The 23,904-nt window shown below is 43.9% G+C and overlaps 1 protein-coding gene across 1 annotated transcript in view; it reads left to right on the top strand.

Moving 5' to 3' along the window:
* The first annotated feature begins 420 nt into the window (after window positions 1–420).
* The window catches only part of FBXL5 (F-box and leucine rich repeat protein 5), a 64,345-nt gene continuing 40,861 nt past the window's right edge, over window positions 421–23,904 (top strand). The window contains exons 1-2 of the mRNA XM_006038571.3: window positions 421–593; window positions 22,456–22,671. Coding sequence (XP_006038633.1) covers window positions 510–593; window positions 22,456–22,671 — 300 coding nt within the window. The 5' untranslated portion in view covers window positions 421–509. The remainder of the gene's footprint in view (window positions 594–22,455; window positions 22,672–23,904) is intronic.

Here is a 23,904-nt window from a genome sequence, read left to right as displayed (position 1 = left end):
AGTAAAAGTGTTCAAAATGTATGATAATAGTTGAGGCAGATAATTGACGCAGCATCTGCAAAACCCAAGTCACTCTCAGACCATCTTAACCAACTTTTGAGCTTGCTGTCAGCCTCAAAACAAATGTTTCAGCTTGGATGCCCCATTCCCCACTCACTGGGAGGGGCAGTGAGCAATAGCAAGTAAATAGGATTTATTTGCAGAGTTATTTGCATATTTTTCCAGCAAACGCATAATTTCGAGCTTCCAAGGCGATCATTTCATCTTGAAGCCCTGCCAACGCTGCCACCGACCACCACTCCGTCCCAGTCCCGCACGCGCGGGACAGGGTGACGCGTCTGCGCCTGCGCAACCAGGCAGCAGCGGCGGCGGCGGCTCAGGTGCCCCCAGTCACGTGACATGGGGCGATGGCGGCTCTCGCGACGCCCTCAGCGGGGCTGGGCGCATGCGCAGAGTCGTTGCCGCCCCTGCCGCCGCCGCTGGCCTCGGCGGGGCTCTATGGGGAGAACATGGCTCCTTTCCCCGAGGAGGTGGATGTTTTCACGGCCCCGCACTGGCGGATGAAGCAGCTGGTCGGCCTCTACTGCGATAAGGTACCGCGTGCGCGCCGGGAGCTGCTGCCCTGCCCCGGCCCGGGCGGGCCCGCGGGACGATTTACCGAGTGCGCAGCTGTCAGCGCTCCTCCCTTCACCCCGTGGGCTCGTCCCCCCCCGCTCCCAGCGGTGGGCTCGTCCCCCCGCTTCTACCTGCGGCAGACGCGCGGCCCCGCCCCTCCGTGGGGGTGGGGGTGGGGGTGAGCGGGCGTGGGCAGCGCCCCGCACCTGGAAACCCCCGAGTGGGTCCTGGCTGCCAGGGGCGCCTCATTCCTCTGAGCAGCGTCGCCAGGTCTTCAATAGGACATTATGCTCCTGGAAGCTCAACATGATCGTGTTTGCTAAAAAACTATTGCCCAGTGGAAAAATAGGCAAATAAGTCTGCAAAGAAGCAGCCGCCTTATTTCTTTGACACGGCTGACTGTCAGCCACCGGGGAGTGATGGAGACCTGGGTCCTCAGAGTTGAAGCATTTCTTTATTTTGAGGCAGGCAGTGATGAGACTATTGATGAACCGGGTTAAAGTCCATAGGGGTCTTTGGGCCATCCCCGTCGGGTGGCCGATGGTGGTACCGGCGTCCGGCAGGCAGTGATGAGAGTGTGCTGGCAGCAAACCTGAAAGTCAAGTTAGGACTCCCTGAGAGCGGCTTGGGCTTTACAGGTGCTGCATCAATGAGCTGCCTCAAAAAATCATGCTAGGCTTTGAAGGGTGTCCATGTTGTAGCGGTATTGGTCTAGAGGAAAAAGCAATCCGGGCTCATGGACAGAAGTGATATCTTTGATTAGACCAACAAGGTTTTCGCAGCAAAATTTCTTTAATTGCAAGCGTTCGGGCACAAACACCCTTCATCAGGCATCAGAGAAAAGACTGTAAAAGTTCTCCTGGGTAGAAATGGAAGTTCATATTTCAGAGGATTTCATGGAGGCATCAGTAGTACATTTTGAATGATTTTGCTCTTATTGATTATACATTATGCTAAGGTTGAAGTTATTGTACAGATATGATACTTACTATATACTTGGCAACACTGCCTCCAAGGGGCAGGGACTTCCTCAGGCTTCTTGACTGCCATTTGGGCGTGTGGGCCGGAGCCCACCCAGCAGAGCTGTGGGCCCCCTTGAGGATGGGGCCGCTAACGTCTTATCACTCATTTTTTGGGGACAACTCAAAGACAAAACAGGTGGGAGTGAGGATCCTGGGGTTGGAACAAGTGCACCAAGGCAAGCACCGAGCAGAGCACGCCGAACACCACCCACTGGCCCACAGATGAGTCCACCAAGCCAATGGATGCTCTCCTATGAAACTGCCTTGAGACGGGAATGGACCAGGGATAGGAAAGCAGACCTGAACCTTCTTTTCTGGTTAGATATATTTATAGCTTTGTTGGGGCCAGGGGGAGGTTGACCAGGTCTTTTTGTCACCTTCAGTCACATGGACCTAGGCCCACCAAGTCCCACTTGCCACAGGTGATATCTTTTATTGGCCTCCCTTGGATGGATAAGCTACAGGAAAGGTGAAATTTGATTCCTTGGGACAAAACTAATGAAAAAAGGGACAGGAGTGGAGGTCAAAAGTTCAAAACAATGCCAAGGGAGGCACTGAGCAGAGCACACGGGACAGCACCCACTGGCCCTCAGATGAGTCAAAGGAGCCAACGGAGGCTGCCCAGCGATACTCTTCTCAGAGACAGGAATGAAGTAGGGCAAGGAGAGTGGCTCAGCAGTCCCTGGGGATCCTCCCGGCCAAAGCCTTCCTGGTCAGATACATGGCCAGCTTGGTCAGGGCCAGGAGGAGGTTGACCAGGAGGTCCTGGGACTTGATGGGGCCATGGACAGGGAGTCTGTAAATGAAAGGTGCGGAGAGTAGTGCAGCCAGAGCCTCAGCAGGAGGGGGTGACCAGTGTTTCTTTAGGTGGCCTGTGTTCCTGGGCCCCCTGTGTATTTGGGGAATGCTGATCCTAGCCAACCTAGCCATCTACATGACCAGGAAGGAGGCTGTGGCTGGGAAGACCCCTGAGAGCTATGGGGCTCTTTTCCTGATCTCTGGGCTTGTGTCACTGGGCAGCATCAATTGGCTCCTTGGACTTGTTTGAGGGCCAGTGGACACTGTTTAGTGGCTCTGCTTGGTGTTCCTGCTTGGCACACTAGTTATTAACCTGTGACCTCCACTCCGGTCCTTGTTTTCATCATTTGTCCCAGGTATTCAGTAACACATCATTAGTGGTTTCTAGTACTAAAGGGGGCTGATAGTTTCCTTGGTGGGCCTGGGCCTGTGACTCTTCTTGACATGTTAAAAGTCCTGTGTATTTGGGACTTGCTGATCCTAGCCAAGTTAGCCATCTACTTGACCAGGAAGGAGGCTCTGGCTGGGAGGCCCCTGGGGGCTGCGGGGCTGTTTACCTGATCTCTGGGCTTAATTTCACAGGGTAGCATCCACTGGCTCCTTGGACTTGTTCAAGGGCCAGTGGGAGCCGTCAGCTCTATTTGGTGTCTCTCCTTGGAGCATTTGTTTTAAACCTGTGACCTTGCTCCCTTTAGTTGTCCCCCAAACTCAGCTGATGCATACCTAATAGATGTCTGTAATAACGGAGGGGGCTAATTGTTGCTCTCTGGCTTTAAGATCCAAGTTTCCCTTATGCATCATATAGGCCTGTGTAGTTGGGATAAAATGAGACCAGCTTTCAACTGCAATATGTTCTTCCTCAGGTCTGTCTGGCATCTGGGAGCTGGTCTCACTGTCCCAACCACAAAAGTCTCATAAAAGAGATCAGCCTAAGAAATCCTAATTGTTCACATAATTTCTGGACCATCACAGCTACAGCATTGCTTTTACACTGTTGTTTACTTTTATCTCATCCAAAGATTTGGCCTAATCATTTGGGATGTGTTAAAGTAGATATTGAGCTGGTTGGATAGGAATATTGGGGGAGGGGTCATTTTAATACTGACAGAACTCTCTTATCTTTTGTGCATTTACTTTCTCATTTTCATACAATAAACTCTTTCGCTAGTGCATATGAAGTGGAAATTTGTATCCAAGCATTGGAAGAAATAGCAGGTGTGTAGGATTGTATCACTTTTCCTGCTATAGGTCTATTTACGTCCTTTGTACTTGAGGTCAGTTTTATTAGCTATGTAGCAGAAAAGTTTCTAGCTTCTCTGAAGTGTCTTGAGTTTTGTCCTTGAGTGATCTCAGTTCTTAATTAGATCAGGTTGGGTTTCCATTTATGCTGCAATCATAATCAGCCAAATCCAAATTCAAAGCTACCTTTAATTACCTTTTTTACATTTAGGTAAGCATTCTTGTGGGTGATATCTTTTTATTGAACCAACTATATGTTTGGTATAGACGTAGACCTGTGTCTGTACTAGTGGTTCTTAACTTTTTTAGACTCAAGGCACCCCTAGGAAAATGCCAGCTTTCAGTTTTCACCCTTTTTTGATTATAGAAAAATAAGAGAGCAGTTTTTTTTCTGTTGCAAAGAACTCGCAAACACCACAGCTATGGATTTCTAGTTGAAATCTCTGAGTTTATCTTGACTCATGTTTGTAAACCTAACCGTACTAAAATTGCTTGGCACCCCACATCACCTTAGAAAGGATCTTAAGGCACCCTGGTTGAGAATTACTGGTCTATACCAACAATAGGCCTGTGTCTATACCAGCTATACAGTTGGCCCCCAAAAAAGAGATCACCCACAAGAATTGTTGCCTCTTGCGTATCTCCTGGACCATAATGGCAACAGCATCTTCTCCACATCCATTTACATTTGGTGTTTTTTCTGTGAAGTCCTTACTGTTTTATAATAACCTGATGTATTTTTTCTGATGATTCTCTCATGCTCAGAGATAAATTTCAAATTAGATGCAAATGTACAGTGACAGTTTTCCCAAATTCCATCATTATTGGTAAGAAGTTGGTGCACTGACACTCCTACCAGTCAAATGTGGGACTTTTCATAAATTCATAGATGCTAGGGTTGGAAGGGACCTCAGTGGATCATCGAGTCCAACCCCAATGAGTCCACTTTCGATGATTGTTTAAAAGATTGTATTTAGGTGGTGTTCTTTAGGACGGTTAGGTGTTATGCTTTCTCAATGAGATTTAATCAGTGTGACAAAGAACTATAGACAGAACACTTAATGGTGCTTGACTACATCTGTGAAAGTCATTCAGTTTTATCATTTTATCACTGAGTAAATGGAAGAGCCCTTGTCATAAATCTTTCCTAACTTCTTGGATGGCATCTTGAGCGATTTGGACACACTATTCAGGGATTTTCTTTTCATATGTAAAGATACAAGCACTCTTCTTTATGAATTCTTACAGCTATTGTCAAATCTTATTTCATGTTTCATGAGCCAAGTATTATTAATCTTAGAAATGATATCTTAGAAATGATAGAAAGGTGGGGAAGGGCCACAAGTCACCTAGTCCGTCCCTTTGTACTGATGCTTAAATGATATCTTGAATGCCTTGTCTAACCTGTTTTTAAAAACCTTCAAGTAAAGGGATTATACAGCTTCCTTAGCTTGTTATCGTGCTTCACTATCCTTATTTAAATCCCCCCCCCCCCCCCCCCTCCTTACCAACTTTTTTAACCCCCCCCCCCCCCCCCGTCTAAATCCTTGCCAATTCAGCCAGTTGCTCCATGTTTACCTGAAGTATAGGACAAGAGGAGCAATTGATTTCCATCTTATTTTTAATGCATTTTGTGTTGGGTGGCTGCTATCATATCTCTTCCTGGTCTTCCTTTTTCAAGGCTAAAACTCATTCCTTTAACTTTTCCACATTGTGTGTGTTTTCTGAACTACTTCTAATTATTATTGTTTTCCTCTGGACTGTTCATATCTTTTTTTTTTAAGGTGCTCGAAGTTGAACACTGATCACCAAGTGTTGCATAGTAATTACTATCTGTGTCCCCTGATTATACATCTCAGAACAAGATTTGCCTTTTTTCTTTGCTAAAAGGATTGCATTGTTGACTGGTGCTCAGTCTAAGATACATTCTGACTCTGCAGAGTAGAGCATACTTTCTATTCATCATTCAAGTTAATGAAAATATTGAAAAGAATCAGGCCTGGGACCAACCCTTGTGAGACCCTAATTGATGTACCATCCCAATGTGATGGCGACTGATTGATAACTATTCTGAGAACAATTTTTTCAGCTAGTTATATACCCATCTAGTAGCAATTTAATTTTGTGAGTCTTTCAGAAAGCTTCCAAAAATTAAGATATACTACATTATTGCTTCTCCTCATCTGTAGTTGTTTTTTGGCAGAAGGAAGGAGTTGGTTTGAGGTGATTTGTGAAATCTATATTGGTTATTTTTATTGCCTTCAAAACCTTTACATCAAAGATGTGCCACAGGTTGGCCATGTGACACAAGTGGCATGTGACAGATTGGAGAGGGGACAGGCAGTACCGTAGCAGATACAGCAGAAAGCAGAGCAGCAGATCGGGTAGGGAACACAGTACAAGAAGCAGATTGGACATAGGGTGGGAGAGTTTGGAAAGTAGAGCAGCAGATTGGACAGGGAAGGGGATTGGAGTGATATTTGAGAAGGGCACAGGGCTAATTTGTGGCATGCCTTCTAAAAAGTTTGGCTCCCGCTGCTTTGTTGTTATAAATTGATCATCTAAACATTTTTTTAGCATCTTTCTGAGCATCAAACCGAACCTGCCTGGTCTGTAATTCTCTGTCATCCTTTTTCTCCTTTCTGAACATGGATGCTAGGTTTTCCCATGTCACCTTATGCATCTTCTTTATGTTTTTTCTTTTGTGAAGACTGGAGGAAAGAAAACATTGAATAGTAGGGCTGTGCGAAATGTCAACATGTATTTAATTTCGAAGCTATTTCAATGCATTTCAAGCTTGAAACAGCAAAATCGAAACAAAATGAAAGGCTTCAAAACAGCTTTGAAATGAAATCAGGGCTGTGGGGCTGTGCCAGACTCCTCCTGGGGGACATGGGCCCCTGGATCTGTGCACAGGATGACAGCAGGCTGCCACTGCTGGCTGGGGCCAGCGCCAGCACCTGAATCTCCCTGGTGCAGCCCATGCTGAGTTCTGGGCAGACTTGGGTGCTGATGCTGGCTCCACTGGCAATGGCAGCATGTTGTCATCCCGCACGCAGATCCGGGGGCCTGCGCCCCCTGGGAGGAGTCTGGCACAGCCCTGCATCCCTCCCTGGGGGGCGCGGGCCCCTGGGTCTGCTCGCGGGATGACAGCAGGCTGCCGCTGCTGGCAAGTTTATATGATTTTGCTTTGAACAGTTTGAGGTGCAATTTCCCAGAAACCGCTACACCTATCTCCTTGAAACGTGGCAGACTTCATACCCTCAGAAGGGGCTACCATTCCTACAATTTTCATCTGAGTCAGGCAAGAAATGACAAAGTTATAGGTATTTTCATGATTCCCCATTATAGACTTTGGGCAAAATGTTGAAATGGAGAAACAGCTTCAATGAAACGAAACGGAACAGTGCTTTGAAACAGCAAAACAAAACACTGTCCCTTTGAAATGGCGAAACGGAAGTCGAAATGAAACGGTGCTGTTTTGCATAGTCCTATTGAATAGTGTTGTATTTTTTGTTCTTTCCTATTAGTTAATTGATTCTCTTTTTTTTTTTCTCTCCTAACGTAATAGAGAACCTGTTCTTTTTCCTGTTATGGGTTACAACTAGTAAGGGGAATTTTTTTCCTTAGCCTTCCTGATCTGATTCATAAATGTTTGTGCTATTCCTTTAGACTTATACCGTACTTAGTTTTGAGTCATTGTTTCTATGTGGATGACTCCTTGATTTTCAGGTGATTAAAGAGCTCTCCCTGATGCAACCGTACTGGTTTCTTACAATGCTTATCTTTCTTTTTCATTTGAAGAGCATGCAGTTATGCTTTAAAGGTAGTTATCTATTTCAGTAACTGCCTGTTCTCAAATTATCCTTTAGATCACCATCTATCTGACCGGGAAGGAGGTTCTGGCTGTGGGGGACCCCTAGTGATTGTGAGGCCATTTTCCTCCACTCTCTTGTCCCTTCATGCCTCTGGGCAGTGTTTCACTGGGCTGAGTCCACTGGCTCCTTGTACTCATTTAAGGGTCAGTGGGGACTAACTGATGTTTTGTCCTTGGTGTCCCGGCTGGGAGTATTTGTTATTAGCCTTTGACCTGAATTCCCATCCCTGTTTTCAAATTTGTGGTCCCACAAAATTAGTTGTTGTATCCCCTGTAGCCTTCCTAATTAAGGGAGGCTAAAGGTTTTCCTGGTGGGCCTAAAACCCACTGTTCCAATGGCAAAGCAAATAGGCCCTTAGATTATGAGTCAGTCATGTGCAGCCCATGGGCCAGATCCAGCCAGCAAAAAGATGTTACCCAACCTAGCAACCTGGGTTTGGGGGTGAGAAAAGCTGTTTATGATCTGGCTGCTCCCTTAGGACTGTGCTGTGTTAATTCAGTCAGCTGTTGCTAAAAGGTTGCTGATTCCTGCTTTAGAAAATCTCCCTGAGAGATCCTACCCATGAGTTTGAGTGAAGAGTTGATTTTTCTATGAGTTTGCTGAAGCCCAAGTTCGTGTCAGCATTTGAATCTTTTAGTTCTTCCTTTATTTAGTCCTTCAGTCACATTATGTAGAATTGTACATTTTAAATTGGTCATGGAGCACATTCAGGGAGAGGTGTTTCAGTCATTTCTTTACATTGTTAATTCTGTGCTGCACAGATGGTAGTTTATTAAGGTAAATTCTTTACTTTTGTTTTTTATAGGATAATCACAGATTAATTTCTTACATGTTAAAGGTATAAAAATGCTTTCAGGTGGAGGTAGGCAGGCAAGGTTCTTTGGGTAGATGTGATATCTTTTATTAGTCCAACTGAGTAGTTGGAAAAAAGTTCTTGGCAAACTTTTGGGTGCAGTCATACTTCAGGTGAAGCTGGAATTTTCCTTGAAGGATGAGGGATTAAAGTGATATCTGAAGCAACTAACTATGCATTTGAAAAGCTATGACTTTTTTTATACAAATACATTAGAAAAGATGATCAAAATAATTGACATCTTGACTTTCCAGTTCAAAAGACAAAAAGTATTATTTGCTGGCTTAGTTGGGGAAGAGAACAGATTTTCTTGTTTTATGATTAGCCCATTTCTACACTATTGCTTGGGAAAAAATTGATAATGTTTTCATTTTGCTTTAGAAGAATTCTGTTTCCATTACTTTAGCATATGTACTCACTCATTTCTACCAGTTCTTTAGAATATAGGCAGCCGGAGTTAAATTTTTGTACTTGTGTTTAGTGCTCAGTTATTGCTAATCAGCATACTGCTGCTTACACATTTTCCTACTTAACAGAATGAGAGAACCACCACCAAGCACAGTGGTTCCCAAGCTATGAGCCCATAGCAGTGTGTGGACTGTACTAGGCCCTTGTGGTGCACATTAAAAGGGTGCATCATTTTCTCTGAGAAACGTTGGAGGTTGGTAATCCAGAATGTCTGGGAGGTACTGATTTAGAAAATTCAACACTGGTAAAGCTAAAAAATAAGATGAGTTAGGTTTCTATATAAAGCTATCGGGTGCCCTGCCATCCTTCTAAAGATTTCTAGATTTAGAAAAATCAAGTTTTCTAAGAAATCACAGCTCCATTCAGTACTTCCTCTTCAGGGTGTAAACACCTTTGTATCTACTCATTAGCCCTGCACCTTGCCCTCTAATCAGTGATTGTACCTGTTCTTTTTCTCATATTGGTTTCTAGACATTTTTGTAACTTCTCTTTATCCTTCTTAGGAAGTTATCACCTCACTTTTTACCTCTTCAGAATATTTTTATTTCCAGTTTATAATGCAGACTGGCTGCAATTAAAAAAAATCAGGTATGTTAATTCTTGCAAATCAGTGTTTCAGTGAAGGTGTAATGTTGTTTTTTCCCCTTTTGTTTGTAGTGTAGAGCCAGCTGTTTTTTAGGCACAATAGCCTACATGCACCCTAAGCCCTTTTTAGCATGGTTGTCATCTCAGGTCATCTTCCCTCCATTCAAATTTGCCAAACAAACCCCACCCCCCCTTTCTATACTTCTAGCTCCTTTCTTCCCCATTCTGTCATTTTTTTTTGTTTGTTTGGAACAGCTGCAGATTTTTGTCATCCTGCCATAACAGCCTCTGGTCTTCAGTAGTCACCCAGCAATTCTTTTCTATGCACCTTACACTGCAGGTAGTATATTTTCCATATATAACATTCCACAGAATATAATATGCAACTTGTTTTTGAAAGGCAGATGAAAAAAAATACTTCTTTTCTGGAGTTATGGCTCTATAGACAAGGGACAGAGCCTAATTTAAGCTGACTCACCCTCCCTTTCCTGTTCAATAAAAGCTGAAATCCTACTTGCTGCTGGAAGCTTGTCTCCATAGGTGGATGATTTTGAAAAGAGCTCAAGAGTCTCCAGGGCTGTAAACTAGAAGCGAAGAGACTAGGAACAGCTAGCAGACAGCAAATTGCTCTAAGAAAGCTTACCTTGATTGGTGGAACATCAAGACCATTAAAAAAGAGAGGTGATCTTTAGCATGTTGGAGTGAAGAACAATGAGCCCTTAAATCAAATTGACTCAGCTGCTTGTATAGTAATGCCAAAGCTGCTGCAGTGTGGAGCAGGAATCAAAGCAGGGTGCTTCTATCCCTGGCAGAATATATGCTTTCCTATTTAATACATGCACCCCAATTTTGGGGGGCTGATTTTTTTTGGCGGTGGGGGGGGGATAGGTGCATGATAAGTACGAAAAATATGGTAATACCCTTGTGTGTGCCTTTACTCTTGTCACCCCAGGCAGTAGTAGTGGCACTGTCACCATTTCTGCTTCTTGCCACCCTAGGAGGAGCAGTTTCTTTCCTGATTTCCTCTTCCATTCTCTGGGGAAAAATGGAGGTGAGATGAGAAGCTGCAGACCTGTGAAAGCTAGAGGCTATAATTAGTATCTTGTAGTGTTTATACAGGTATTATGCAATTATCCCAGAACATGGTGCATAATCTCTGAAATAACTGATTAGGTTGGGTTTAGTCTGCAGCTTCTGAGAGGATCTTAGTCTTTAGTTTGTTTTTTGTAGTTGGTTCTGCCTAAAATGAGGGATTAAGGAAGAGCAAGGAATTTTCTGTATGTTTTCTTTTGAGTATCTTGGAGACTTGCACAAGGGCATTGTGGTCAGGCTGGCACAGAGAGGCAAAAGCATTCCTGAAGTGTCTGTAGTGGGTGAGTCACCAGAGTAGTAGAGACGTACCCTGAGGCTCCTTTCATTTTACTCCATTTTAGTGAGTTAGGGACATTAGGTATGTTCTGATGTATGGGTAAGAGCTTGTCTGGCAAATCAAATGAAGCTGTAAAGTCGAAGTCATGCATATAAATTACATATGTAATGCACCCACATGGATGCTCTTATTCAGACTTAAGCTCCACTTGTTCTTGTAAAGAAAACAGAAATTTGTTTAAACTCTGGGGAAAAAATGGATGATGCATAAAGCCCTTGCTTCACCACGTTACAAGAATTAAAGCTTAAATGACTGTGGGTGTGCATAGCTTTTAGTAGAGAAGCAATGATTTTGTGGGTGATATCTTTTACATGGTTAGGATAAAGTTGGACAAACTTTCCAATGCAAGGCTTTCTTATTTTGTGCAGTGTTAATATCAACTTAATTAAAAGCTATGCAAAAACAATTGGCAGTTTAATAGAGCGCAGACTTCATCTGTGAGATTTTTATTTGATATATTGTATTTACTCAAATCCAAGATTATTTTTTTTCCCATCAGCATAGAGGGAAAAAAGACCTGCCTTGGATTCGGGTGCTGGCTTGGGTCAGGCAGCAAGTCAGATCCAGGGGGGCAGGTGGCAAAGGACAGGCAGTAGTGGGGACAGGCATGTGGGAAAACAGGCACAGGCTGTGGGAGGACAAGGATCAGGCATCTGGCCCCTCGTACTTCTACTACAGCCGTAGAGGGGGTGGGGGCAAATCTAAGATGACCTTCCACTAATTCGATTCTATACATGAAAAATTGAACAAATTTTATAATTTTTCATGTATATAATCTAATTACAGGGGGGTTGTCTTAAATTTTAAGTCATCTTGGTTTTGGATAAATAAGGTACTTAAAGAAATTTTGTAACCTAATTTAGGTCCAAAATTAAAAAGTAGTGTTCCAGGTTGGGGCGGGGTTTTTTTAAAACTCTGCCGTCAAAAGAGTTAAATTCAGAGTTCTTTTTGTTCTCTTTGAATTTAGTACTCCCCTGTAGTATGGTGAATTCATTTAGGTGCATTATCTGACCTTCATCATCATCATCATCTTTATCTTGACACCTATAAAATGTGTTTAGGTTATATAGAATCGATTACTGTAGTATCACAGCATCTCATGGTCTTGTGTTATTTATTTTCACAAGTAAGTTCTCACAGCGTATTCTGTGATAAGTAAGGGAATGCTATTCCCATTTTACAGATTTGTGTTGAGAAGAGGGCAAGACAGAGAGCCAGAGGGTTAAATCCACAAAATTGCACATTATGATGCTAAGCCTAGGTTCTCCGCTGTCTGGTCAAGCCCTTGGATACCTATGCTTTATTTTATCACGCACATTAACAGTTAGGATGTGCCTGTGTAGTACAGTGCAGTACCATGCAGGAATACTCAAACTAGCTTGGGTGGTGGGAGCGGTATAGCTGCATAGCAAAGCATTCTTTCTGGATTAGATAGCTCTTTCGAGAAGCAGGATATGTGAGCCGAGGTAAAGCACCAAACACTGTGCTGCTTCAAGTACCCAAGCTAGCTTTGAACAGCACTGCGTTGTGCCACATTGGCATACCCATAGGCATCTAAGAGTGGGAGTTGCAGAAGGCAGTATGCCAGAGTTGGGAGCGGCCTAAACTAGTTAGGAAATGCTATGAAGAAGAGTGGGACAAGCCCTTCCCCCAGGTAATTCAGGACTGGAGGGGTGGTACCTCCTCCACTCAGAAGTCATAGCCAAGATCACCCTGTCAGATTTAGGCAATTAACTAAGATCAATTCTTTCTCACAGAAAATAAAAGGAAGAGGAGATGGTGGTGGTGGGCAGCCCACTTATGCCCAATAGCCCAGCAATTAGAACACCTGCCTCAGAAGTACAAGAACGGGGTATGGGTGTTTCCTCTGCTTCATTAGGAGAAGGGATTGGAAATGAGGTCTTTAAGCTCCCAGATGCATACTTTGACTGTTTGGTGCAATGCTGCTGCTGCCAGCACCACCTCCTACCCCTAGGCATTCGATGTGATGTAGATGTGTTTTGAAAATACATGCTAGATTGAACTCCCAGGAGTGGGGAATGCTTAGTTTGATAATCTGGCCAGAGTTTAGGTACTAAGGTATTCATTGCCATGAGGATTTTTCTCATGCCCAGGAGTAGAAATTTAGGTCCATAGTGTGTTTGGCTGAGCAGAAGGTTGAAAATTTCAGACTGTGGATGCTGTAGATATTTTGGGTTTTTTATGTTATAGCTTAAAATGTCCCTGCTACAGACTTAACTTGGCTAATCAGGGCCTTGTGACTGTAAGGCTCTCTCTTCTGATTAGCTTATTCCACAGCTCCAATCTTTTAATAACGAATGCCAGAGAGTGAAACTGATGGGTTGGTGTTCCTTGTCCAAGGCCAATAAAATGTAGTCAATAAGGAAAAATAAACCGTATAAACTGTACAAAATTGTTGTAAAAAACCCCAGTTGGTGCATAACGTGGTGCTAGTTTCAGAGATAAGAGAAAAATGAGCTCAGCGCTCCTTCAGTTTAGTATTGTATTTCAGAAGAAATGCTGTGGCTGAAGAAGGCTCAAGTAGAGTTTGTATTTCCTGCCACGTGGGATTGACAGCCATGAACCCTTTTTCACAGCTAGGCACTCAAGTGGCTGGGCAAACTCTTTCTCTCTGTCTTGGGGGAAGGGGAAGGTGCAGGTTCCTCTGGGAATTCAGTCTTTTTTCCCTGACTTGACTTGCTGTATCACCCTGCACACATTGCTCTATGATTTTATTAATTTTTCCCTTTTTTATAAAATAGGGTTAATTTTTTTTCTCATTGAGTATTTTAAAAATTAACTACCTGATTGGTACAAATGTATGATCACTGTATAATCTTGCCAGCATTATTTTATGCTGCCTCATTCTTCCGAGCACAAAATAATTGTAGCAGAAACCTGCAGAAACCTTGTTCTTTTATCAGAAAAGAACATTTGGACTTAGAAAAAAAAAAGTTTGGGCGCTGCAGGCTGCATGTGTACTTTGTTTGATCCTGTCTGAATCTGTGATCGTTGTATCTGCTATTTTAAGATAGTTCATTGAATTCGGCCATCTTAAGTCATACTGAAATCACTGTCTTTGATATTTAAATTGAAGTGGATCCCTTCCTGAAGTCTTCTTTGAAGAGATCCTAGTAGCTTTGGTCTTCCCCTAGTTTCTCCTTTATACTAGTAGCTTTTGAACCTAACAACTAAACATTAAAAATGGTGTCTTCCATATTCCCTTATCTATGAAATAGTAACTGAATTGTAGAAATATGTATTTCTTCACAGGAAGCATAGTTTTATCCTTAATGTTGCTGCAGTCACAGACTTTTTAAATGGTTTTAGGGAATGTTTGTTTTGTGTTGAACACTAGTTCTTTGGTTGCCCTCCACTATTGATACATTTTGCGGAGGTGGGAGCTGTGTGGAAAACCCCATTTTGTCAATAGGTCATAGTTGATTATTTGAGAGTTGGAAAATTAAAGAAGGCAGTAAGCTGATTTGTAACGGGGTGTTCATCCTCTTTCTGTCCTTATTGGTTGGAATGTATTTAAAAGCCAGTTTTGACTTGGTCCTTTCCATCTCTACTGATATTGACAGGGGCCTCTTCACTGGTTAAACTAAAATACTGCATATATCAACAGTGAGAAATTTGATAGATTCATGATGCGGATTTAGAAAATTGCTAGGGTTAATGTTTGAGCTAACTAGATGTCTGGCATGTTTTAGATGACCTTTATTGTGTTTTAGATGAGTCTGTTTCCAAAATATGTGCCAGGGTCTGATTATTTGATACAGAGAGGTTTTGGGGGAGCTCCCTCTGTTGGGAAGCTGACGCACAGAGCTGTGTTTGGTTCCATCTGCTGGGCCTGTTCTCAGGTTTCCTGGATTTCAGTAAACTGCAGTGCTGTTTTCTCCTTCGGTATCTCTCATGCATTTTGTGTTTGGGCTCCCTTTTTATCCTACCAAAGGAAAAGTGTCCCATAACTTATCGAAGGCACCTAGGACAAGTGCTGATACCCCGCTGCTTTAAAACCTATTCTTTCCTATGATTCCAGCTTTGTGAATATTCTGGGATATAGCTGACACTTCTGGAACATATGATAGGCATGGCATGTGTTTTATACTCATTGTGCAAGGCTTTGTGCAGGGCTTCGCAACATCATTGCACTTTAGGATCATAGGAAAGTAGGGCTGGAATAGACCTCACAAGGTCATCTAGTCTAGCTCCCTGCTCAGGGTAGGATTATCCCTTACTAAGCCATCTCAGCCAAGTGTCTGTCCAGCCTTTTTCTAAACATTTTCAAGGATGGAAATTACACAATTTTTCTAGGTAGCCTGTTCCAATGCCTGACCATCCTCATAATCAGAAAGACTTCTTCCTAATCTCTCACCTAAATTTCTCCTGCTGCAGCTTGAGGCCATTTCTCCCAGTCCTGTCCCCTACAGCCACAGAGAAACCCATGTCCTTCCTTTCTATTAAAACACAATAGAGAACAAATCATACAGAAAACAAGTATCCTGAACATAGTGCCTTTACATCTGGCTTGTCCATATGTTGGGAATCCAGAGGGATTTGTGTTCAGTGTGGCAGACTTTTCTTCTATGTTAGTTGTCCTTCATCTTGAACTGGTGAAAAATGACATGAGGAATAAAGCAGTCTTTCCCTTAATCTTTGATTCCCTTCCATTATGATACTGTCTTCAACAACCGTAACAGCTAATTATACATGCCTGCCAAGGGACCTCATTGCTTCTAAGCTTCGGCTAGCTTCCTTGGCATACCACTTGGTGGTTGAAGTTAAGCATTCTCAGTCATCCCTGGTCTTTTGGGTACCTGTGTGAGCCCTTGAACGAAAAGGTCTTCCTTTGTGATACAGCTATTTTGATAGCAACAGCTTTGTGAAATTACTAAGCATTTATAAGGTGTATATAGACATAGTCTTCAAATTACAGGTAGTTTTAATACCAAAAGCCTCTGTAGTCCCTACTTAACAAGGTCAGGAGGTGGAAGGATGAAATGGAAATGGACCTGCTATAGAAGAGTCTCCCAAATTGCTGTCTGCACCCAACAACTCTTTACCTTTCTTCTGAACACTCTGAAAGCTCCAAGATTAAGCGTAAGAATTAAGGCAAAAAAAAATCTGGGCCTTAGGGAAAAGCAGGCTTTTTAGGCAAAGGGGAATTTAGAAAAAAATATCTCTTTACAGACTGACTTTTGTGGGTTAGTGCTTGAAGCAATAGACAGGGTTGTCAGACTGTCCCATAGTTGGGGTAAAATTCAGGTCTTAAGGCTAATCTTTTCAAAAGAAGTTCGATAGTAGAATACATGCATATATGTTAAGTCCAGTTCCCTGAATTTGAAAGCAGTCATTTGTCCAAGGATTTCTTTAATTGTTACTTCCAGCAAAATTGCCACTTCAAGCTTTCTTACCCAAGGGCATAAAGGGAAGATGGATCTTGCTAGTTTCTGCATTGAAATGGTTACTGAAGGAAAAAGTTATGAGCCAAACACTTTCTCTTATTTGTATTTGCAGATTCCAGCACGTAACTGAGAAAATAAATCAAATTTGGGTGTGCAAAATATCATATTTACTCAAATATATAAGATAACCCCCCCCAATAGTTAGATTCTGTATATGGAAAATTTATATATTTGTTATAATTTTCCAGATGCAGAATCTACATATTGGAGAGTTGTCTTGAATTCCTTTCTCATACTATAGCAGGGAAAGCAGTGGCTGGGGGGAGACGGGGTGAGGTGGCCCCCTTGCTGTCTGTCCTGCCCACTACTTCTGCCTTCAGCGTTCCTGCCCCCCCTTGCACTCCCCATCCCCAGCTCCCTCCCAGTCTTAGCCTTCCCCCCTCCCCTCTGCTCCTGCTCCACAGTTTCTGCCTCTTCTCCCTGCTCCCCCCAGTCTCTTCCCCTCCCTCCCCCACCTTACCATCAGATGCCACTCAGGCTGCTCTGTCCTGGAGCACAGCATGTGGAAGTTCAGGCCTTTCCTGGTCATGTAGCACTGTCGGTGTTGCTGATTGGCTGGGAAGGGGAGGGCGTTTTCAAGCACTCTCTGTCTGGGAGAGACCCCAGCCCAAGCCAGAGCTGAGCTGCACCTGGCTGTAAAGAGCGGAGGGGCAGGGGCAGGAGAGAAGCTTCAGAGGGGAAGTGAAGGTAGGGCGGGCAAGAGGCTGCTGTGAGTGTGACTCTGGCCCTGCCCTGGGCTCATGGCCAGAGCCATACCAGCCACCTGCTCCCCTTTCCACTTTCTTTGCAAATATAAAACAAAGGGCTTGTCCCTCATGTTGATTGGGGGCAGGGGAATCTCATCTTATAGTCAAGTAAATATGGTACTTTTACTTTCAATCAGCTCATCTAAAAGATATTAATAGTAGTAGTGTAATGTTAACCAATATTTGCATCTGTTGAGGTTGGGGAAATGTTTTTTGCCTTAGCAAATGAATCATGCTTGAGTGCAAAGTACAGCTTGTAACGTACTGTAGGCTGTGCTGATCTGGTGTTGCGTAAGTACTTGGCAGCTATTCAGCATGTGTCAGTTGTAGCCCTAGTGGCAGTCAAGAAAATAACAACACTGCAACAAAAATAATCACAATCTGTGGCCTTCTTGCTGGCTAGTAGATGTCTGTATATTTCTGTTGGTTGATGGAACAGAAAACAAACTTTTTCTGCCCATTTCCTGTTAACCCCAATGGTAGGAGAGGCGAAGTCTCATCTTTTCTGCCTTTCCCATTTTCTCTTGGCTTCTGTGAAGATCTGTCCACATCACTCTATTACTCATGCAGTATAGTTCCTTGTGAATAACTCTGCTGCCTCTGCAAATACTCATAGCTTTCCAAGTGAATGCCAGAATGGTATTGGTTTGTTTCTTGGTAATTCCACTACTTCCTGCAAGGTTTTGTGTAATAGGAGTTATACTGACCAGTCTGCTGGTTTCATTCTGGGCTGCTTTGGAAAACCCTAAAGAGCAGCCTAATCACCAGGGATCCTGGTTTTCTCTGTTAAAATAAAATAAATCCCCAATTTTTGGATTAAAAAAAAGTAATAGTGGAAAAATGTGGATTTTGGGTTACTTTTTTAAATCCAAAAATTGGGGATTTTTTTTATCAGAGAAAACCAGTATCCCTGCTAATCACTGGAAAATACTGATTTACTTTAAATTTTGTCTGTTTTTGTAAAAAGACTTAAATGCTTAATAAAAATAAATGAAAGCTTACACTGGAAAAAAGGAATGTTTTGGTTTAACAATTGCTAGGGAAAGTTTTCAATTTGCCACTCGTCAGTACTTTTTTCACTCAAGTCTTCCATTTTGAAAAAAGTACTGATGTGATTGGCAAATTGAAAGCTTTCCCTAGCAGTTGTTAAACCTAAGCAATCTTTTTTTCCCCAGTTTAAGCTTTCATTTACTTCTATTCAACATTTCTAGTCTTTTTGCAACAACAGACAAGTTTTTTTGCATGTTTAAATTTATAGTTATTAAAAAGTAATTAGCATACTGGTATTTCTTGCTTGCACTGTGTAGGGTGTTTATAAAAAGGGACACAATGTATTTTAAGATATGCATTTTGATTTGAGAAATTCCGCATCTCTATATAATCTAAGATGTATCCAGTGAGCTCATTTGGCAATTAAAAATTGCCAGGCATTCAGGATGGATGAATAATCCTTCTAGCCCATCTCAACATAGGGTGGGTTTTTAGCAGTGCCAGAATTTTTCAGGTACTGTTAATTTAAAGGTTGCTAGTAGAGGCAGTATTGTCTAAGTAACAGTGGAGCAAGTCTTAATGTAGCAAGCAGCAAGTCAAAGTTACTATGTAGCAAGTAAAAGTAGGGTGTCCATATGTCCCAGATTGACTGGGACAGTCCCAGATTTTAGAGGCTGTCTCAACATCTTTGCTGTTGGAGAAAATTGAACCCAAGTCTCCTGGATTGGTTGGAACCTGCCTGCACATTCCCAGCTCCTGAGTCAGGAGCTGGGTACGGGTGGGTAGGTTCATGCCAATCTGGTACTTTTGCCTCAGTCTTCTCTCAGGAGTCCAGCCAGTGGGCTGCTTCCTGGTCTGGACTTTTCTAGGCTGCAAGCAGAGTCACTTGTCCAGTAGAGTAGAGCATGGGCAGGAGCTGTGAGGCTGTCGCCTGACCCCGATCCTGGGAGTTGCGGGGTTGGGGCTAGGTGTGTGTGTATGTGTCCTCCCTGGCCCTGCTTCTGGGAGCTGTGGGGTTGGGGCTGTGCGTGTCCTCTGCCTGGCCTCGCTCTTGGGAGCCATGGGATGGTGGCGGGGTGAGGTGTGTGTATGTGGTGTGTCCTGCCTGGCTCTGTTTTTGGGAATTGTGGGGGCTGGGGGTTGGAGTGAGTGTGAGTGTGTGCGTGCTATCTTGCCTGCCCCCCTCCTCTCCCCCATACCAGATTTCCCTCAAATGGTTACTCTAGGTATAAGTAGCTGAGCAGAGGCAGAACTACCCTGTGAGTAACAATGTGTAATGGGTATTAATGGCTAAATACAGGTATTCAGGAAGCCCATGGCAGAAGCGTTCAAACTTTCAACCTTTACTGTAAGCACTCCTGTTTAGGTCAGGAGGTAGCAGAACATGTGTGAACCCTTGGTGGGGGCAGGTGGAGGCCCAGAGCCTGCCAGCAGGTAGAGGGGGTCTTGCACACCTCCTAGCATGCCCCACAGGTTCCCTGGGCTGCTGAAGACTCCCAAGTGGAGTCAAATCGTCAAGCCACCCTTGACTGACTGGCGGGGACATCATGGCTGCCCACCTGGACCTGATGCGGCAGCAGCTTATCATGGCTTGCGACCTTGTGGCCACAGCCAGCTGTCCTGTGTGTGCCCATCCACTATGCCTCGTGCCCACCAGGTGTGCGTCTGCCCTGTTCTTGGTGAGGTCCTTGTAGAATGGCATGCTGTGCCCCTGGCCCACAGACCTCTCTCTAGCATCAAGCATGTGGTAATAATGCCTCCTCATCAACATGAGTCGTGGCCAGACACCACTCCCAGACTTTGTTGTGACCCCTTGGCTGCATCTCTTGGGCGAGATGCTTGAAGACATCTTTGATTTGATGCCTTATCTGGAGCTGGTGTTAGATGTGTTCTTTGCTCCAAATGCTGTGAGGTTCTTTATTTTCCTGAACTACACTTGTGTGTGGCAATTCAGCTATTGGGGGGTTTGGCTGTTGCGGGGGTGTACGGGACAGGTTTGTTTATGGTCTGTGGTGGTGTTTGTTGGGGTCTCGGTGTCTGTGGGTGGGTAAATTTCAACCCCAAATTGTACTGGCCAAATTTTACTAGACTTCATTTTTACACCTTCATCTTTTCTTTCCCCATTTTTTACTGGCACTGTAAAAGGCCCTGTTTGGAAGAGATTTCAATATCAATATAGATGTCACAAGTGAAGAGGCACAAGGCAACACACTGTCAAGTGGTTGTTTAGTGTTACTACAGATTCATTTTGAAAATGAAGGAGATTATGAGAGGGAGTATGAGACAAAGATAAGGAGAGATCATCTCTCATTGCTTTGCATCATCCAGAGCTGTAACCTTTTAAAAACAGACATAAGCAGAACTATTTTAGTGTTGGAACCAAAACCAGGTGCTAGGTTCACATACAAGACCAGTGCAAACATTCACCTGCGCACCTGAATTGATATTTAATATTTAAGGCTTTATGCCTTCTCTGTGTGAAGGTGATTTTTTAATTAAATGGGCAAGTCCAGAGAGTTTTTGGTTCAGAATTGAGAACTGTCTTAAGTTTCAGACAAACACAAACTTGGTTAGAGCAAGACACTGTTTGCATCAGGTCATTACAAAATACTTCTGAGCATAAGCAGCTGCTTACTGCATCGTCTGCATGTGAAATCACTTTGGAGAATGCTAGGAGAGTTGATATCATGGACTGTAGATACTGAAAACGAGAAGTAAAGTTTACTTTTTGGTTATTTTCCCCCCACAAAATCCTTCAGATGAAGAAGGTGGAGTGCTCTTAAAATATTTCAGGCAATATTTTGCTTCCTAACTTACACCCACACACAACACTGGCTCTTTATTTTTATTTTCTTTACAGGTGTATAGAGCTCAGCATCTTCACCTGATAAACCTTAGTTAGCCTCCTGATGAGCAGCGGCTTTGTCCTATGCTGGGCAAGCAGTGGCAGGGCATGGTGGGGTGTGTGCCCCCGGAACGGGGCAGGTGGGGCTGGGGCTGCACCGGGCTGTGCGCCTGGTCCGCAGTGGAGGCTATAAGGGAGCTGCAACGAACTTTAGGGTGGCTGCAGCCCCCCGCATAGCCCACGCTCTGCTGCCCACCCCAGTCAGGGAGCACATGCCCTGCCTACGCTCAGGGTGGAGGGATGGGGTGGGGTGTGGGATTAAGCCATTGTTCATTTGGGAGGTTGGGGTGTCTCCCACTGCTGTGTGCCGCTTGTCCAGAGGCAGCACAGTGGCTCCACTCTGTCCTGGCTGGGTGAGCGGCAGGAGGGCATAGCCCCCACTTCCAGCACTTTCCGCTGCTTGTCCGGAGCGCAGCCCAGCACAGCTCCGGCCCCACCCGCCCCACACTGATCCGGAGGCACGCCAACCCCACCTCCATGCCTTCCCGTACAGGTGGCGGGAGCAGTAGTGAGAGCCACAGGACGATCTGCTCCCGGACCAGTGGCGTGCAGTGGCCTGAGCTGCCTTGCACCCCCCCAGCCCCTGTCCCAGCCCCAGCTCTAGCCCCAGTCCCTCCCTCGCTGCAGAGGTATTGAGTTGCCCCCTCCCACCTCTTCCTTCCCTCCCCCACCACAAGGGACTTATCAGCTGGAGGCAGTTGTGTTCAGCATCGTAAAGTCAAAACTGGCATCAGAACCTTGAAATGGTCGTAAGTGCTGTTCGTCGTAACTCAGAGTCCTAAGTCAGGGGCTGCCTGTAAAAAGACCCAATCCTGCTCCACTTGAAACCAAGGGAAAATGACTCCAATTTAAGATTGAAGTGTTACTGCATTTCAAAAACTTGCATGTGCTTGAAGGACTGTGACTTAGATATTTTGCTTGAAGTGTGAAACACTCAAAAACATTATATTGCTAAAATGTCGGCCAAACTTTTCTGTATAAACGGAAATGATTTCGCTTCCATAGTATACGTATCTATATTAGTTTAGAAAAGTAGTGCTCAATCTTTTTAGACTCAAGGCACCCCTCAGAAAATGCCAGCTCTTAGCTTTCACGCATTTTTGGACTACAGAAAAATAGTAAAGCAATTCTTCTGTTGCAAAAAACTCAGACTATAGTGTGTCAGAATGGTTTTGATGCTGTGAAATAATGTTTAAATTCCTTGGTTTACTTTGTGAATCATGTGTAAGTGTTTTCTCATGTAACAGTGCTAATATTGTGTGGCACCCTTAAAAGAAACTTGTGGTACAGTGGTTGACACTGGCACATTTTAAACCAGTGATTTGCATGTTATCTATTAAATTTGAGAAATGATGAGTGAGGCACAATGCTTATGAAAAATAGGAGTTGTGTGCTTTTCTAGTATTTAGGTGGGATAATAAAAATTCACATGGAAAACTGACTTCTCTCTCTATTCCAGCTTTCAAAGACCAACTTCTCCAATAACAATGATTTCCGGGCTCTTCTGTTATCACTCTATGTCACATTCAAGGAATTTAAAATGCATGAGCAGATTGAAAATGAATACATCATTGGCTTACTTCAGCAGCGCAGTCGGACTGTGTATAACGTGCACTCGGACAACAAGCTCTCAGAGATGCTTAGTCTTTTTGAGAAAGGTTTGAAAAATGTAAAAGTAAGTTTCTAAAATAGGCTGACAGAGTATTTGTAAGGCCTTTAATTATGTATTAAGGAAAACTTGTCAAGATTATATATTAATCTGCTGTTTTTTTTCTAAAGTTTCTCATCAAACAAATGAAGAACAACAGTAACTCAGACTTCCTTGAAATGTTATTAGATACTTTCCATTTTCCATAAGTAGAAAACACAGTGCTTATTTCATTTAGCAAAGTTACAGATTATCAAGTAAGAGTCCTGTTCACATGTACATTTTGAATTTTTTTCAGAAAAGTCTGTTATAAATAGCGCTCAGCCTGTGAAATTTAGCAACTGGCCCTGGGCTCTGCCCACAAAATGAGCCGGCTGCCTCCTCAAGTCCCTGTTATAAATAGGGACCTACCTAAATTGCTATTTCACGATTTTTGTGGAAACAGTGATTTTGGGCAAGTTTCATGAAAGACCACAAGCTCTGTGCTTTTGGTGTGCTCGTTGCAAACTCCCCCCACAATAAATAAACATACCGGCAAGAAGAAAACCATGCAGAAAGCCCTGTAAGTCTTTGAGCGCAGTGGGGGAAAGGCAGAGGGTGCCACGTAGCAGGCAAGGAGTGAGGGGCAGGGATGTAAGAGTAGACTGCTGCTGCAGTACTTGGGCAGACTTCTGCTGAGAAGAGGCTGGAGAGGGGTGGGGTGGGCTGGACACTGTGTATCTATCTGTGTGTGTGCCTGTTCTTGCCCCTGCCTCCCCAGCTCTAAGCCTGCAGGATGCTAGCCTGCCAGGCCCTCTGTTGCAAACTTGAGCAGGGGTCAGCAGGCAGAGTGAGTTGCTGGCTGCAGGGAGCAGTAGTGGCTGGAGGTTTCCTTGGTGGGGAGGGATGGGAGGCAGCAACTGCTGCAACACAAAAGGAAGTGGATGCTGAGCTGGGGCCAGGCAGCAGGATGATAGCCTGGTAGCACAGCAATGTTCCTCACACGTGCCCTGCTGCGAGCAGCTCTACTTCCTCCCAACCTTGCTCTGCTCCTCTCCTCCATGCTTCCCTTCCCCGCTCCCACCCCTTCTCTAAGATGCCAGGGCTTTTCTCCTTGCTCCTACGCTTGGTTTTTTGTTTTTAAGCCACAACTTAACCTCTTGCAGGCTCTGTACAGCTGGTGGGTCACCAGCTGGACGGACTGTTTCCTCTCAGTCCTCTTTTTTTTTTTTTTTTTTTTTTTTTTTTTTTTTTGTTTTGGGAAAAGGGGGGATTTTTTTA

Source organism: Alligator sinensis, unplaced genomic scaffold, assembly GCF_000455745.1.
Source record: "Alligator sinensis unplaced genomic scaffold, ASM45574v1 scaffold1696_1, whole genome shotgun sequence".
Taxonomy (NCBI): Eukaryota; Metazoa; Chordata; order Crocodylia; family Alligatoridae; genus Alligator; species Alligator sinensis.
The sequence above is the reverse complement of the archived record's forward strand: the minus strand, read 5'-3'. Positions and strand labels throughout refer to the sequence as shown.